General features: G+C 37.9%; 1 protein-coding gene across 1 annotated transcript in view; it reads left to right on the forward strand.

The window, feature by feature from the left end:
- Positions 1 to 15802, forward strand: part of LanB2 (laminin subunit gamma-1) — a 28221-nt gene extending 12419 nt beyond the window's left edge. Inside the window, exons 10-28 of the mRNA XM_073074742.1 lie at positions 1217 to 1431; positions 1711 to 1925; positions 2065 to 2614; positions 2974 to 3171; positions 3685 to 3863; positions 4944 to 5068; positions 5834 to 5989; positions 6779 to 6899; positions 7929 to 8125; positions 8491 to 8608; positions 9287 to 9528; positions 9741 to 9945; positions 10380 to 10617; positions 11057 to 11259; positions 11445 to 11526; positions 12401 to 12489; positions 12815 to 12944; positions 13703 to 13796; positions 14284 to 15802. Coding sequence (XP_072930843.1) covers positions 1217 to 1431; positions 1711 to 1925; positions 2065 to 2614; positions 2974 to 3171; positions 3685 to 3863; positions 4944 to 5068; positions 5834 to 5989; positions 6779 to 6899; positions 7929 to 8125; positions 8491 to 8608; positions 9287 to 9528; positions 9741 to 9945; positions 10380 to 10617; positions 11057 to 11259; positions 11445 to 11526; positions 12401 to 12489; positions 12815 to 12944; positions 13703 to 13796; positions 14284 to 14434 — 3508 coding nt within the window. The 3' untranslated portion in view covers positions 14435 to 15802. The remainder of the gene's footprint in view (positions 1 to 1216; positions 1432 to 1710; positions 1926 to 2064; positions 2615 to 2973; positions 3172 to 3684; positions 3864 to 4943; positions 5069 to 5833; positions 5990 to 6778; positions 6900 to 7928; positions 8126 to 8490; positions 8609 to 9286; positions 9529 to 9740; positions 9946 to 10379; positions 10618 to 11056; positions 11260 to 11444; positions 11527 to 12400; positions 12490 to 12814; positions 12945 to 13702; positions 13797 to 14283) is intronic.
- Positions 15803 to 16367: the final 565 nt, after the last annotated feature.

The raw sequence follows: 16367 nt of genomic DNA on the forward strand, positions 1-16367 counted from the left end.
ATGCAAACACCCCGGAATGCGATCCCCAGACCGGAGTCTGTATGTGCAAGCAAAACGTCGAAGGAAGACAGTGTAAAGAATAAGGATGACACATGTCTAAGATCTTAATAACATCCGTTCACTGGACATGGTTGCAAGCCCTGCGATTGCAACGTGTCCGGGTCGTATGCAAACACCCCGGAATGCGATCCTCAGACCGGAGTCTGTATGTGTAAGCAAAATGTCGAAGGAAGACGGTGTAGAGAGTAAGGATGACAAATTTTTTAAGCCTAAGTTCTTAATAACATACGTTAATCGTGCACGGTTGCAAGTCTTGCGATTGCAACGTGTCCGGGTCGTATATGAACACACAGCAGTATGACCCGTAGACCGGAGTGTGCATGTGCAAGCAAAAAGTGGAAGGACGACGTTATAGAGAGTAAGGATGACAAATTTTTGTTTTCTTCGACCATCTGTTTCTTAATAACATATGTTTTATATGTATGTTTGTCCTTCCGCCCGTCTGTCACAGGGCTCTATCTCTTAAAGCTACTCTTATAGACTCTTATAGACGCTTGGAATTTTTACATGGTATGTACGAATATAAAGATGGCCGCTATATCAGCAGATATTAAAAATAAAACTAGAGTTTCAGCGCATTTTCCACTATCATAACTCCGTTAGATTTCTACTTAAGGGATAAGATTTAGTATATATTTAGATCAAATTAGTATTCTAATTAGTATTACCTGTGAAAAAACATGCGTTCAGTGGTAGATGTTTTGCCTGCCAAACGATTTTTTTTTAGTTGGAAGGAGTAATAAATGGATCTGTACAGTGTACGCGTATATTTAGAGTAACAATTATATGACTTATAAATCTCTGTATTTTTTTTATAATATAGAAGTAGCAGACGAGCATGCAGTCCACCTGATGGTAAGTGGCTACTGCCGCCCATGGACATTTGTAATCAACTCCAGATCGGATTAGATATTCCTAACTGAAGTCGGCCACAGATGCACCGCTACCCCTGAGGACTAAGCTGGAACGCCTCGAAAAAGTCTGTCTCCCTTACCACACCCTTCAAACCGGAATACAGCAGCGCCTAACACTGCTGTTATTAGGTAGAAATAGGTGTGACGGTGGTGTCGCCAGAGTCGAACCACAAAGGGTTCTACCACCTTCATTACTCTCTACCTCTGTATTACTTATATCTTACTTTCTCTGTGTCCTGTAGGTGCAAGCCAGGCTTCTTCAACTTGGACTTCGAGAATGAGTTTGGTTGCACACCCTGCTTTTGCTTCGGCCACTCGTCCCAGTGCAGCTCAGCTCCGAAGTACCAAGCTCACGAGATAAGCGCTCACTTCATCAGAGACGCGGAGAAGTGGGGGGCTGAAGATGATCAACGAAAACCAGCACCTTTACAGTTCAACGCTAATACTCAAAATATAGGTAATATAATCTTATCAGTAACAGCTTTCTAGGCAGATATGTTTTTTTTTTAGATTTTACACTATACATGCTTTTTGCTTTTTGCTTTTTAAACCTTGTTATAATTATGGAAAAAAAATATAATTACGCTCCGTTTTTCTGCAGTAAAAAGGCAAATGTATGGTTTTATATCCATGACAGAGGATTTACCTGACTACAGATTGGAAAAGTGTAAAGAAACATAGTGGCAATAATAACATTTGTTATATTACTAACTAAAGATTTTGGTTTTCTTTTCAGCCGTCGCGTCAAAAGGCTCAGAGATACTATACTTCTTAGCGTCTGGCCAGTTTCTTGGCGATCAGCGACCTTCGTACAACCATGATCTGAAGTTTACGTTACGACTGGGCGAGAGCAGCGGCTATCCGTCAAGTCAAGACATCATCTTAGAAGGAGCTCGGTCGTCTGTATCAATGAACATCTATGCCCAAAATAACCCAGAACCCTCTGACGTGGTACGTAAATGCTTAGCGGTATTTTAAGACGAATGCAGTGCTGCGAAATACTTTTGCGATTTATTGTAAAACGCCTTCTTATTTTATGTAAAAAATAATGTATATTTATTCTTTATACATGAAATGAATTTTGTTCTAGGCTCAAGAATATTCGTTCAGGCTGCACGAAGACCCGCGTTACGGCTGGACGCCCACGCTCTCCAACTTCGAGTTCATGTCGATCCTACAAAACCTTACAGCTATTAAGATCAGAGGAACGTACAACAAGGGCGGTGTTGGATACCTTATGAATTTCAAATTGGGGACAGCAAAGATTGGCAGGGAAAAGGGTTTCGCACCCGCTAACTGGGTTGAAAAGTGTTCATGTCCGAAGGCCTACGTTGGGGATTATTGTGAAGAATGCGCTCCTGGGTACAAACACGAGCCAGCGAATGGAGGGCCATACTCCACGTGTATCCCTTGCGATTGTAACGGACACGCTCATATTTGTGATACAGCTACTGGATTCTGTATCTGCAAACATAATACCACCGGCAGCAACTGCGAGCTCTGTGCCAAAGGTTTCTATGGCAATGCCATTGCGGGGACGCCAAATGACTGCAGTCCGTGCCCGTGCCCCAAGGACAGTGGGTGCATACAATTGATGGATAAAAGTATCGTTTGTACGGATTGCCCCGTAGGATATGCTGGTAAGATTTTAATTCGAAATTGGAAATATGTTTAAAATATGGTAATAGGTATTAGCATGGTTCGGCCGGCGAGGTACTAACTGCACTCGTACTTCTAGCATGAAGCAGTTTTGCGGTTTTGTTCGAAGGTATAGATGTCGGCTATGTAATTTTGAGTCCTTACATACATATTACATAGTATGTGATTGTCTCTAAGTAGACCCCTATTGTAAATGGGCTTGATTATATATGACTTACAGAGATAATTTTCCATCTGGAGAATTGTATTCCCGTTTACTACTTAAATCTTTTAAAAAGTGAAAAAGCTTATTACTTACACTTTCACTGATCCGTTCCGTTTACATATTTTTTTCTTACAGGACCAAGATGCGAAGTATGTGCAGACGGGCACTTCGGTGACCCAACGGGCCAGTTTGGACCTCCTCAGGAGTGTGAAGAATGTCTGTGTAATGGCAATGTAGATCCCAACGCCGTCGGCAACTGTAACAGGACGACAGGAGAGTGTCTCAAGTGTATTTACAACACGGCTGGAGAGCATTGCGATAAATGTCTGAGCGGTAAGGAACAAACTTACAAATTATTATTTGTACCTAATGATGATCACCGTGTTAGTTAATGTCTAGGTTTCTTTAAATTCATTAAACTGCGATTCTCATAATATTTTTTTGACCAATTTCAAATTGTCAATGTCGTCAACGATGTCGTGACGTCATCTTCTCCAAGATCGCTAATATCGCAGTGTTACAATACATACTATTATAAATTTGGTGCTTGTACATAGTAATCTCCGGAATCCCATATACAGTTTTCATATAAGTACACTGAGTTCATGATGAAAAAAAAACACACCCTGTATTATTCTATATCATTGAATAGTGTCGCTTATAAGGGTCAAATTCTGGGAAGTAACGATAAAACCTAAACGAAAAGCCCCATTTTGAAGACAATTTGCAGTTTCTGATATGGCCATGAAGGTCCATTTGAAAAATTCACCCTGTATAGTTATCATATACAGTTGATTCCGTAAGTTTGTGCTCATTACCGACAAAGTAACTATGTTTTATTTATAGGGTATTTCGGAGATGCTCTGGATCAGAAAAAGAAAGGTGATTGTAAGCCATGTCAGTGTCTTGAGGCTGGTACGCTGGAAAGTCCTGAAGGTGTGCGGAAAGCACCGATGTGTGATGGCCTCACTGGGTACTGCTCGTGTCGTCCGCACGTCATTGGAAGGAATTGTGACAAATGCGAGGTAGGTTTTACAAACTTTGTCCCTGTAGTTCCGGGACTAGAATAGGGCTACGGTATCCTGCTGCCTATCGTAAGAGGCGACTAAAAGGGAGCTTCCGGGGTTGCGGGCGGCAAGAGTGGGAGCTCGAACCGTCCAGTATGCTACCCCGGGAAGGACGGCGGTATGTGTGGTCGCATACCGTCGTAATCACCAGATATTGTGGGAGGATCGAAAGCTCCCCCAGGGCAGAGCCCGATCCAGGCATCGCGAGGACTCCGGTTGTGCTCCGTTAGAAATCCTGGAGTTCTCCACCAAGCGCTGAGGACGGCCACCGGGGGGGTTTTAGTGCGGTAAAAATCCCACATAACCCGGCGTCGCTCTCACGTCGTCGGGTACCTTTTGAAAGTTTCCCTCTCTAAAAGAAAAAAAATAAAGGTTTTACAAACTTATATTATTGTAGTAGCAAGTGAGTGAGCTGTCCAACTGATTTATTTATTTACTCTTCATATACCTAAAATATGGTACAAAGACGGACTTAATGCTATTAGCATTCTCTACCTCTACTTTTAACTGATGGTATGTGGCAACTGTGGCTTCCCTTGAATGCCTAGTAATTTATCAAGTTCACATTGAATTAGTCTTATGTGAGACGAGCTTTTGCCCGCGGCTTCGCTCGCGTTACAAAGTAATATTTTCTTCCCCTATTTTATCCCTTTGGGGGTAGAATTGATCAAAATCCTTTCTGAGCGGGTGTTATGACGTAGGGTCATAACATCTACCTGCCTGCCAAATTTCAGCCCGATCCGTCCAGTGGTTTGGGCTGTGCGTTGATAGATCACTATGTCAGTCAGTCACCTTTGAGTTATATATATTTAGATTAGCCACACATGCGTGCACACACTTGTGAGAAATAAGTAGAAACTAGAACATTCTCACATCCCTTCCCTTCCTTATCACTGCAAACCGGAACACAGCTAAACACTATTGGTATAAGTGTGGTATAGTACATGGTATATGAATGAAAATATATTTACTATATTCTCTAAATATATACTTTTAACAATACGCTGAATATGTCTAATTGTACATATATTTTTACAGGATGGTTACTTCAACATAAATTCAGGTGAAGGTTGTAAGCCTTGTGAGTGCAACCTTGAAGGCTCTTACAACGCTACGTGTGACCCGATCAACGGACAATGTTACTGCAAGCCAGGCATAGATGGGTAAGATCTCATTACCATGTTTAGATAAAAAGCCCCCAATTTGTTTTTTAATTGTCCATTAAACTTAGCTAGAAGACTTACACGCCGCACTTACACACGCGAAATAGCCGTACACCCATATCAGTACCCTTAGTATGAGTTTTATGTTTTTACAAAAATGACTGTTTTTGTATTTGTTTACGTATTTGAGCCAACATTTCAAATCAGCGCCCTTAGCGGACTGTATCAGAACTCATTGGAAATCTATGGAAAATATTGTAAAAACAAAAAATGGGGATTTTTGTAAAAACACAAACACTCATACTAAGAGATGGATCAGAATCATATTCGCTTGATGTCTAAATTACAAAGATCGATAAAATCTCTAATACCCTAATGCCTGCCATACACACTACGGTGCACCGGACTGTGTGTGGGAACAGACCTGTGCAGTTTTCTGAACCTGTGCAGGCGACCAGCGCAAGATAAAAAATCAATTCTTTCGTCTATCACCGTACAGTGCGTCAGTCTTCAATCGATGCCATCGCTACAGAACTGAACACCGCACGGTATACCGGAATGTTACCGACTTGCGGTTAACCTGTATAGGTAAACCGTCCGGTAAAACGTAGCGTGTATGGCTTACATTATCTAATGAAATCACGGACAAAATTTACACTACATTTCATACACTATATTATTATTTAGTTACAATACACTTATACATATTTAATTTCAAATACACTATATGTACTTTTATTAACGTCTTTAATGCAACTTCAACAGCAAACACTGCGATCGCTGTCAAGAATTCCACTATGGATTTTCATCAGAGGGTTGTAACAAGTGTGACTGCGACCAGTGGGGCTCCACGAACTACCAGTGCGACATGTCCGGCCAGTGCCCGTGCCAGGAGAACGTTGAGGGACGCCAGTGCGATCGGTGAGGATTTTGAATTTTTTTATAATATAGGAGTAGCAGACGAGCATGTAATCAACCTGATGGTAAGTGTCTACTGCCACCCATGAACATCTGTTATCAACCCTAGATATGATTAGTTTCCTACCTGAGGTCTGCTACAGATGGGTCGCTACCCTTGAGGACTAAGCTGGAACGCCTCATAAAAGTACCACATCGTTCAAATCAGAACACAGCAGCGCTTAACGCTGCTGTTATGAGCAGGAAAAAGATGTGGCGGTGATGCCGCCGTAGTCGAACCACAAAGGGTACTACCCCATTCATATTTCTTTACGCACACTTGACTTGGGGAGTAAGGTGGTGAAGGCGTGACGAGAGTGTTATGGTGAAAAGTGTGACCAGGCGAGGCGAACGGGAGTTTTGTATATTACTAGGGACAAGGGACACAGATGCGAGCAATCATTTTCATATAATTTATAAAATATGGAAGGATGCATATGGACATTTTCGCCGTAGAAGTCGGTAATGTAATCTAGTTTTGGAAGTGAGCCTGTATCCACCTTTTCTACGAGCTCCGTGTCATAGTGCTCCGGGAATATCTCAGGAGGAAGATCATTTAAAAATTATCGCCTCCATGGCAAAAATGATCGTGGACTCCCCGTGGACCACCACAACTGTATTTAGTGTGGATGGAAATTCATCATATACGATTTTCTTTAAAAAGGGTCCTCCATCATTAACTACCGTATATCAGTTTGCTCATTTTTGCTACCAGTTCATATCTTATCGGCGATGTACTCGTATCTGTCTTAGGTGCGTGGAGAACAAGAGGCGTCGCGATGACGGGCTGGGTTGCGGGGACTGTCCGCCTTGCTACAACCTCGTGCAGGACGCCGTCAACCAACACCGCAAGGAACTCAAGGAGCTAGATGACGTAAGTGATCAATTCGTACATTTATTTATTTATTTTTATTTATTTACTCTTTATTGACCATGTTAAAAAGAGTGTGGTGCAAAAGGCGGACTTAATGCTAAATAGCATTATCTCCCAGTCAACCTAGTAGGGATGTGCAGAAAAATTGAAGGCGGTACAACTATATTAAAAAAATAAATAATAGAAATAATAATAAATAGGAAATAAAATAAAATGAAAAAAGGGAGAAAGGAGAACATGAAAAAAGAAAGAACTGTATTGACTGACTGTATTGACTTTGATAAGTAAAATAGAAAAATACTTCATCATCATCATCGACCCATTATTGTGCCACTGCTGGGCACGGGTCTCCTCTCAGAATGAGAAGGTTTAGGCCATAGTCCACCGCGCTGGCCAATTGCGAAATACTTCACATATCTTCGATATTTTTTTTATAGATTTCTCAGGTAATAACTAATACTACGTAATTTACGTAATAGATAAATAAGTGGAGACGGAGACGTGACTAAACTTTATTTACGCAACAATTTAAATTATCAAAACTGGTTAGACTTTCTTGTTAGGAGTGAACTATTTATATATTTTTCTTATCTAAGATTTATTCATACAGAATTATTTCAACTTCATGTCTCTATCATTAAACACATCGACCATTTACAGAATATTGTCTTCCTGTTTGATAGTTTTATTCTCGTCTTTATGATTTTGATATTACTGTAAGTAATTGATTAGATTTTTCTAATTTTTCAAAATACTAATCACATAAATATCTATCAAACATTAAATGTATCACTAATAAAAAAATAAAAAATAAACTATACAGTAATAAAGATTTATTAACAAAATATAAACATCGTCACTGGAAAGGCTAAAAGTCTAACAGGCATAGCGGTCTCTTTGCGTGTTAGATTTGTAGCCCTTCCAGTGACTATATATACAGAAATAAAACAAGCTATCAAAACAATATTCCTAATGAATTAAAATTTATTGGTTTTTATGTGACGAAAGATGTCATGATTTCCGTTACAGATTTTGGCGAAGATTTCTAAAGCTCCGACCGTGGTTGACAACGCAGACTTCGACAAGGAGTTGCAACGAGTGAGAGGGGAGATAGACAGGCTAGTGCAGGAAGCACAGGCTGAACTCGGGAATGGGCCCGGGGCCGGAACTGCCGGCAGTTTGACTAGCAACCTAGCGGAACTTGCTGACAGACTGGCTGATGTCAGGTACGTTTTATAAAGATTTCATAATTTTTAACGTATACATTATCAATTGTCTATAGTATGGTTATTCGTAGTAAAAATGTTATTGAATACCATAAAATGTCATTGTGTATCAAATTTAAAGTGCTTATTACTGCCATATTTACTGCTTTACAAATTATATATGTACAGTACAAAATTTAATCTTAAACTTATTTTTTTAGTAAAGTCGTATCTGAAATAGTATTCATTGATTCGCATGTACATACGAATTTATAAATACTGTAAGATGTACATGTGTTAAAACAATATAATAATACCTATTATAACGTGTATTAAATGTTTAAGATAAATAATAGTACAATAAATTAAAATATATCATGTTTCAGCAACATGCTATTTAAAATTGAAGATCAAAGCTACGAAGGCAACGAATCTGTGGAGAAAAGTAAGGGCAACGTAAATAAGGCAGAAGATACTATTGAGGCTGCCCAAAAGGAAATTAATGTAAGTTCCATTCCATTTTACTGGTAAAATATATGAAGGAATATAATTATCATACAATACATTCAATATAATTATCATTTAAAAACCGCGAAAGGTTATGCAAGAAAAGAATGTTCGGAAGAAGTGCTGTGAATTATCGTAGTAGGGTATTCGTAAGTAATCCTATCACTTACAATTTTTCCTCACATCCTCACAGTCGTGTATGGAGTAAGTTGAGGATGTCCGTAGGTTGTAAGAGACCTGAATGATCCCTAATGTCTTACAGTAAGGCAGTGTATGCTCTCACTAGTATCAAATAGTCTTTATCTCAAGACTTGTCAGACCTATTGAGTGCTAGATTACTAAACTACTTAACAGAAGGCAAATTTATTACAACATAAGAAAACAACGGGTTGCACTCCGGGAGTGCCGGCAGAAGTGAAAACTTGAATATTAAAGTTGTGCATTTTGAAATGGTTTGAGTAATTTTCCATGAATTGCTTTAATTATCAATATAACCTAAAGTACTATCATTTATGTGGTAAAATACCATATTAATTTATAGCAAACATGTAAATCCCTAAATCTTACTAATTTTTGAACATGTCACGTGCCCTAACGTTAGTTTAACATTTTTTACCCATCACAAAAAGTGTACAACGACACTAAAGAGTTTTTCACTTTAAAAATGCTTTATAGAGCGCCTTGGAGTACCTCGACGGTGAAGGTGCAGCAGCATTAGCAAAAGCTCGCAACAGGTCAGATCAGTTTGGCAAACAATCGGTCGACATGTCGGCCTTAGCGAAGGAATCCCGGCTACTTGCGGAGAAATTAGAAACCGAAGCGAAAAATATCCGAGACATCGCTGAAAAGGCCTTCAATACTTCCTTGGCAGCAAACAAAATCGCTAAGGATGGTATCAACAAGCAAGCAAACATAAGGTACGTAGAAGTGTTGTCATTTAGTTCTTAATATTATGCAACATCAGGCGATTTGCATAGTAATATGAAGAATTCCTGATTACCTCACCTGTATTTCAAGTGTAATGGTATTGTACGTTTATGGTTATAAATTATGAAAATTACTAAATATATAATGTACTAATATCCCTCAATAATATTCTGATAATTTCTGAGTAACTTTTGTATTTTAGCAATGAAGTCCAAATTTTGAGTAACGAGCTAAACGCAGCATCAGGAAAACTAAGCAGTATGACTGAACTCGCCGACCAAGCGTTGAAGCGAGCTAAAACTGTGTATGATGAAGCTTTGGGACTCTACGCTGAAGTCAACACAACATTACTGCCTGATATCAAACTAGGGAAACTGAAACATGACTCTGCTGAGATTAACAGAACCGTGAGTAATCAAATAAATATTTTTAGGGTTTTATAATAAAGGAGTAGACGAGCATGAAGTCCTCCTGGCGAGCGGTACTGCCGTCCATGGACATCTGTAATCAATCCCAGATAAGATTAGATGGCTACCTGAGGTCGGCGACAGATGCGCCCTAGAGGATTAAGCTGGAATGCCTACCTACCACACCTTACAAACCGGAACACAGAAGCGCTTAACACTGCTGTTATAAGATAGAAGTAGATATGGCGGTGGTGCCGCCGGAGCCAAACCACAAAGGATTCTACCACCTCCAAATCGGCTAATCAATAACGTTATTCTTAAAATCATCAAACGTAACTGGTATGAAATCGTCTTATTATCTTAGTTACTAGTATAATCGACTACATTTCGACAACAGATATGTTCTTCTATCACTAACTTGATTATGTTCATAGATTGACGAAAAATCAGCCGAACTCGATGATTTGATTGCTACCAACAACGAAACACTCCGAGATCTCGACGACGCGTTACGGCGCGGCAGAGCACTGTTGGAACAAGGCCATGAAAGACAAGACGAGCTGAATGATCTGCTAGGGAAGCTGGACGAATTGCAGGCACAGGCTAAGAATGATGTCCAACTAACTAACGCTACACTCAAAGATGCTAAAGAGATATATAAGACTCTAAAAGGTATACAATGTTATATAAAAATTGAAATAATTTAGAATATAAAGTAGAACCTCGATTAACTGGACCAATTATTGTCGTTACGAATTCGGATAATCGAAAATCTAGATAATAGAATTTATTAAGAACATCCATACATAATGTTATGTGTTTATTAAAAATAATTACATATAAACGAAACTAAATGTTTATTAAGAAATTATTGTGTACTTTTGCAACATACGATGTATTTACGTACATACATATTTTCTTATGTTATATACATACATACATTATTGGTTGCCGTTGGTAGTCCGGATAAACGGGAATCCGGATAACAGATGTCAGGATAATCGAGTTTCTACTGTATTTATAAGAATGTAGAAAATTATAAAAGGTTCTATTTTGTCAATTAGTACAGTGAGATTTTGACAAAATTAAACGTTAATTATATTTTTTTTAGAATTTAGTGACCAAGTAACACAATCAAGGCAGTTAGCGGAGCAGGCAGCGCTAGACGTGCCGGGGGTGCAGTTGAAAGTGATGGCGGCTGAGGAGAGCATTACCAACATCATCGAGGAACTCAACAAAGCCAGCGACAAAGCCAAAGACGCCAGGGATTTGGCGCAGCAAGCTCAGAAGGACTATGCTGATAAAGCATCCGAGGTAATCGATTTTTAGGGATTTTCGCTTTATTTATTGAACAGTTAAAGGTAATTAAAAAAAATGTGGTACCCCTTTAGTGAGAGGCTACCAATTGTATACCACTATGCTCTTGCAAATAAACTGAATTGCATTGAATTAAGTGAAATGAGTATGCGTATTTAAGAATAGAGTTGTTATGATTTAAGGCTGCTCACGAAATAAGAAACAAAGCATCGGCGTCGAGGGCAAAGGCTGGAAAACTGCGAGACGAGGCTGACAAGCTGTCAAGTAAGTACCAATTAAGTCTACACGATAGTAAAGTAATTGTGGGGCTCATTAGGTTTGATTAAGTTTTCTGCACTCACTAGAATTCCCTGTTTCATGGGAGACATGAAAGCATAAAGACGAATATACAATCACCCAGAACAGATATCGAAATTCATTCAGACATATGTCTCGCCGGTTATCGATACCGGCACCCTTTGCACGTATCGATGTCGTGATAACCGCTTCTCCACGCAGGTCGTTACATCTTATATCATTATCAACATCACCCTATTACTGCCCCACTGCTGGGCACTGGGTCTCCTCTCAGAATGAGAAGTATTAGGTCATAGTCCGCCGCGCTCGCCGAGTACGAATTGATAGACTTCACATAGCTTTGAAAACATTTTTTTTAAAGTTTCTTATGTATGCAGTTTTTCTCACGATGTGTATCCATCATCGTTTAAGCAAGCGATAATTAATTTCTAATACGCAAATAACTTTTTAAAATAAAAGAGACTTGAACCTCGGACCCTCGACCGAGAGGCTGTGTTTCTTAACCACTATCACTGCTATATGATCATCATAAATTCCCATTATGACGAGCGGAGCGGAGCGGCCACCATACCGGTCTGACGCGCAAAGGGTCCTGGGTTCGATCCCGGCCAGACAGATATCTAAATGATGAATTTAGATTTCTGTTTCTGGGTCTGGGTGTTTGTGTATTTGTCTATGTGTGTGTCCATGGCACCCACGACACAGGGAATCCTAGTGTGGGGCTGTGAGTGTAGAAAAGAAAGCATTGAAATCTATTTCTTTGTTTCATCGACATTTATTTTGGGCGGTATTAAAAACCTTGTATATTATGGAAGTTCATCACTGTATATTCTCTTTGTAGCACGCGTTCAAGGAACAGCCAAACAAATTGAGGATCTGGAAAAACAAGCCAATGACAACATGCAACTAACTAGAGATGCCAAGATGAAGGTATTTGCAATGTTCATTTTAATGCATTCCCTTAACAAACTACTATTTTATACCATGAAAATTTATTTGAACTCAATATTATGTAAATTAAAATAATATTTTTTATTAGTTTTAATTTTCCTGTGAAATTATATTATCGTCGTTGGAAAAGCTAAAAATCGAACATGCAAAGAATCTTCTTTGCATGTTAGACTTTTTACGTGTTAGTCTAACACGTATAGAAGCTTCTTTGTGTGTTAAACTTTCCAGTGACGTAATGTATAGTAACTATTGTACTACGCAAGTCGTTGTAAAAGTCGGGATGAATAATAAAACATGATTGCAGGTCGGTCAAGCAAACACTGATGCTAGGGAAGCTGAGAAACAGGTATCTAAGGGATTAGAGGACCTAAAAGTCATCATGGACGAACTGCAAAACCTTCCGACCCTTGACGATGAGGCGTTAGACAGACTACGTGAGTTTGTTATATATATTGACAGCTCGGATTATTGCAAAGATCCAATGAAAAGCCTTAATTTATGCTTTTGATTTAATTACTTAATAATTAAATGTTAAGCTAATTTTAATGCTTACTGCTTATATATATAAGCAATAGTTACTACTAACTAAACAATAGTTTAAAAAATGTAATATAAAAACAAATACAGTTAACAAAAATACCCTAATACCCTTCTGTATGTTTTTTTTTCAATGTCGCTTACGCTTAGTAAGGATTGTCTTTCAAGTATCAATATGTCTTCAAAACCAACCAACAAACCAACAACTGTACCAAGAGTGTACAGGATTATAAAAACATTCAATTTTCATTAAAACATAATATAAAAAATATTAGTAATGTGGCTATGGCTACGTAAATATTATAATATTGTTATATTTTTTTAGTTCTGAAAAATATTCGCACTTGCTACTTATTATATTATTTCTATTCGACCGATAAATGTGGTAGGACCCTTTGTGATTTAGGGGTGTGGTAAGGGAGACATACTTTTCGGAGGCGTTCCAACTTAGCCCTCAGGGGTAGCGGCGCATCTGTGGCCGACCTCAGATAGGAATCTAATCCTACATGGTGTTGATTACAGATATCCATGGGTCGCAGTAGCCACTTACCATCGGGTGGACTGCATGCTCGTCTACTACTCCTATATTATAAAAATAAGGTTTTTTATATGCACTTGATACGATTGTAGCACTTAAGATGTCTATATTTTACAGAAACAAGTTTAGACAATGCGGAGAGTGCACTACGGGAAGTGGGTTTGGATGGCAAGATTAAATCGCTCAAAGACGCTAAGAATACCCATCAAAGGTAAATTAATCCTAATTTATATTTATTTCTATTTATCCATAAATTTATTCGCAAAAATATTATTTTATACGTATTTATTATTTTATAGGAATTTAAATTAGTATATCTCAAGTGTCGTGGTCAAAGAAATGTAGTTTTGTCTTCCCCAAGTATAGATTTACCCAAAAAACTTCGCATGACGAAAACCGCATGAAAATACATTCAGTGAACAACTTAAACTCGCTGATCGACCATTCGGCCCAAATTCATGGATTTTGGCCACCACAATGTATAAAATGTACATTTTAGATGACTATCAGTCTAAAATCCTACGTTATATAACATATTGTCACTGGAAAGTCTAGAAGTCTAATACGTAAGGGAAGCCCTTTCTACGTTAGACTTTTAGATTTTACTGTGACCATAACTTGCATAGATCGTAGGATCACGCCAGGACATATTATTAATCATCGTAGCGTATGTAACATTTGAAAATGGTATTGTACAGATGGATGAAACAGTACCAAGACGAGCATGACCAGCTCACCGTCGAAGTGGACAACATCAAGGACATATTGGACCAACTGCCCAATGGTTGCTTCAAGAGGATCGTACTCGAGCCCACCGAGGGCCCCAGTAGATCAGCCAACTTTAGATAAACCGTTACCCATATAAGTTATTGATCGAAGCATCACAGTGAACAAACCGAATAATATTATTTAAGCCGATTTAAATCTTGAATTGCAAGAACAATATGTTTACAGTATTTTACGTTTGATCGTGTGCATCTGAGAGTCATTGCAAAGTTATTTACGCGTCGATATAAGATGCGTAGAGTGGGTACAGACAGCTTTTAAAGTAGATGAGCAGATGAGGATTTCAAAAATATCTATACACCCAAGCGTTCATACGTAGCTAAACACCCCAGCATTGTAAAGCGTCAAAGTTAGATGAACACTAATGCGACAAAAGTAGCTGAACACCTATATGTACTAAATAGCTAACGTCACTCTATGATATGTCATTGTTCAGCTACCTCTGACATTTGCTTTGAAACTTTATGACGTTCATCTAATAATGGTGCTACTTGTGAACGCTTGGGTGTATTAGAATTTTGGAACCTTGTTTATCAACTTTTGGTGCTGGTTGTACTTTAAAGCTTGTTATAAATGAATATAGTGGTATTTCATGTTTAGTATGGTTCACAACCGAATCTTTAGAGTGAATGTATTTTAATTATTTTAAAGCGCTTCGATCAGTACCAGACGTATTGAACCATTTAAGTGCCTTGAATAACTCCAGTTGTTCCCGTAAATTAAAGAAATATTAGAATATTTATTAACATTAATGGAGCAATCTTTTACTGTTTGGCATTTGTGAATGTGGTTAGGTTTCTGTATAATTTGTTCCTTTTATGTTAAGTATTAATAAAATTGAGAAGCTAATTGACATGTAATAAAGATACAAAAACTTATTATTTTCTCCTAAAATAGATGCTTTAACTTTTTTTTTATTAAAGGATTTTTTTTTCAATGTCGAATAAAATTTCGTTTCGTATTTGCCAGTTGCATTTATTAATTGCATTTGTGTACTTATTTTAAAATATTAATATAATAATTATTAAATATATCAGTGTGCAGTTCGATGAAGATTTTTTGAAATAATTTATACCTAATAATAATACTTATATTGGATCCAACTTAATGTTCTTGAAGTGCCATATCTTGTATGGTATAAATTGTAAATATTTCAAATAACAGTAAACATTTATAATGGTAATTAATGATGTTGTCAAAAATTACTAAATTAATATAAAATTTAACATTGTGTGCTTGTTTTCTACTTCAAAATATTACTGTTGTGTAAAATTCGCCAAAGAAATGAAGAGACATAATATAGATGTATCATTCTTTAATATTTTTTGTACTTAGCTACTTTTTATTTCTCTAAATAAATTGTGAGTTTGATATACTTAGATCAATATATTATAGTGTATTTATTTTTAATACAGATCACAAAACTTCAAAGGCATTTTATTTTTTACAAAACCCCACATATTCAGCTTTAGCAATCATATGTAATAATATATTGTAACCAAAAAGCTTGCTTAACAGTCAATTTACATAGTTACGTATATAGTAACACTACTTAAATATAACCCAAAAATCTATAATATAGATATTTTGAAGTTAAAGGTTAGAATAACTAGCCGCGATACGATTATGACAATCAATTTTTTTTTTATAATATTATAGTAGCAGACGAGCATGCAGTCCACCTGATGGTAAGTGGCTACTGCCGCCCATGGACATTTGTAATCAACCCCAGATAGGATTGGATATTCCTACCTGAAGTCAGCCACAGATGCGCCGCTACCCCTGAGGACTAAGGTGGTACGCCTCGGAAAAGTATGTCTCCCTTACCACACCCTTCAAACCGGAACACAACAGTTTTTAACATTGCTGTTATTAGGCAGAAATAGGCGTGGCGGTGGTGCCGCCGGAGTCGAACCACAAAGGGTTCTACCACCTTCAAACTTATATATATACTTATATCTTCCTTACGAGAATATTAACTCTATTTTAAAGATTT

The sequence above is a fragment of the Epargyreus clarus genome, unplaced genomic scaffold, assembly GCF_041222505.1.
Source record: "Epargyreus clarus isolate Ecla_fem2 unplaced genomic scaffold, WU_Ecla_fem_2.2 ptg000007l, whole genome shotgun sequence".
In the NCBI taxonomy this organism is placed as follows: Eukaryota; Metazoa; Arthropoda; class Insecta; order Lepidoptera; family Hesperiidae; genus Epargyreus; species Epargyreus clarus.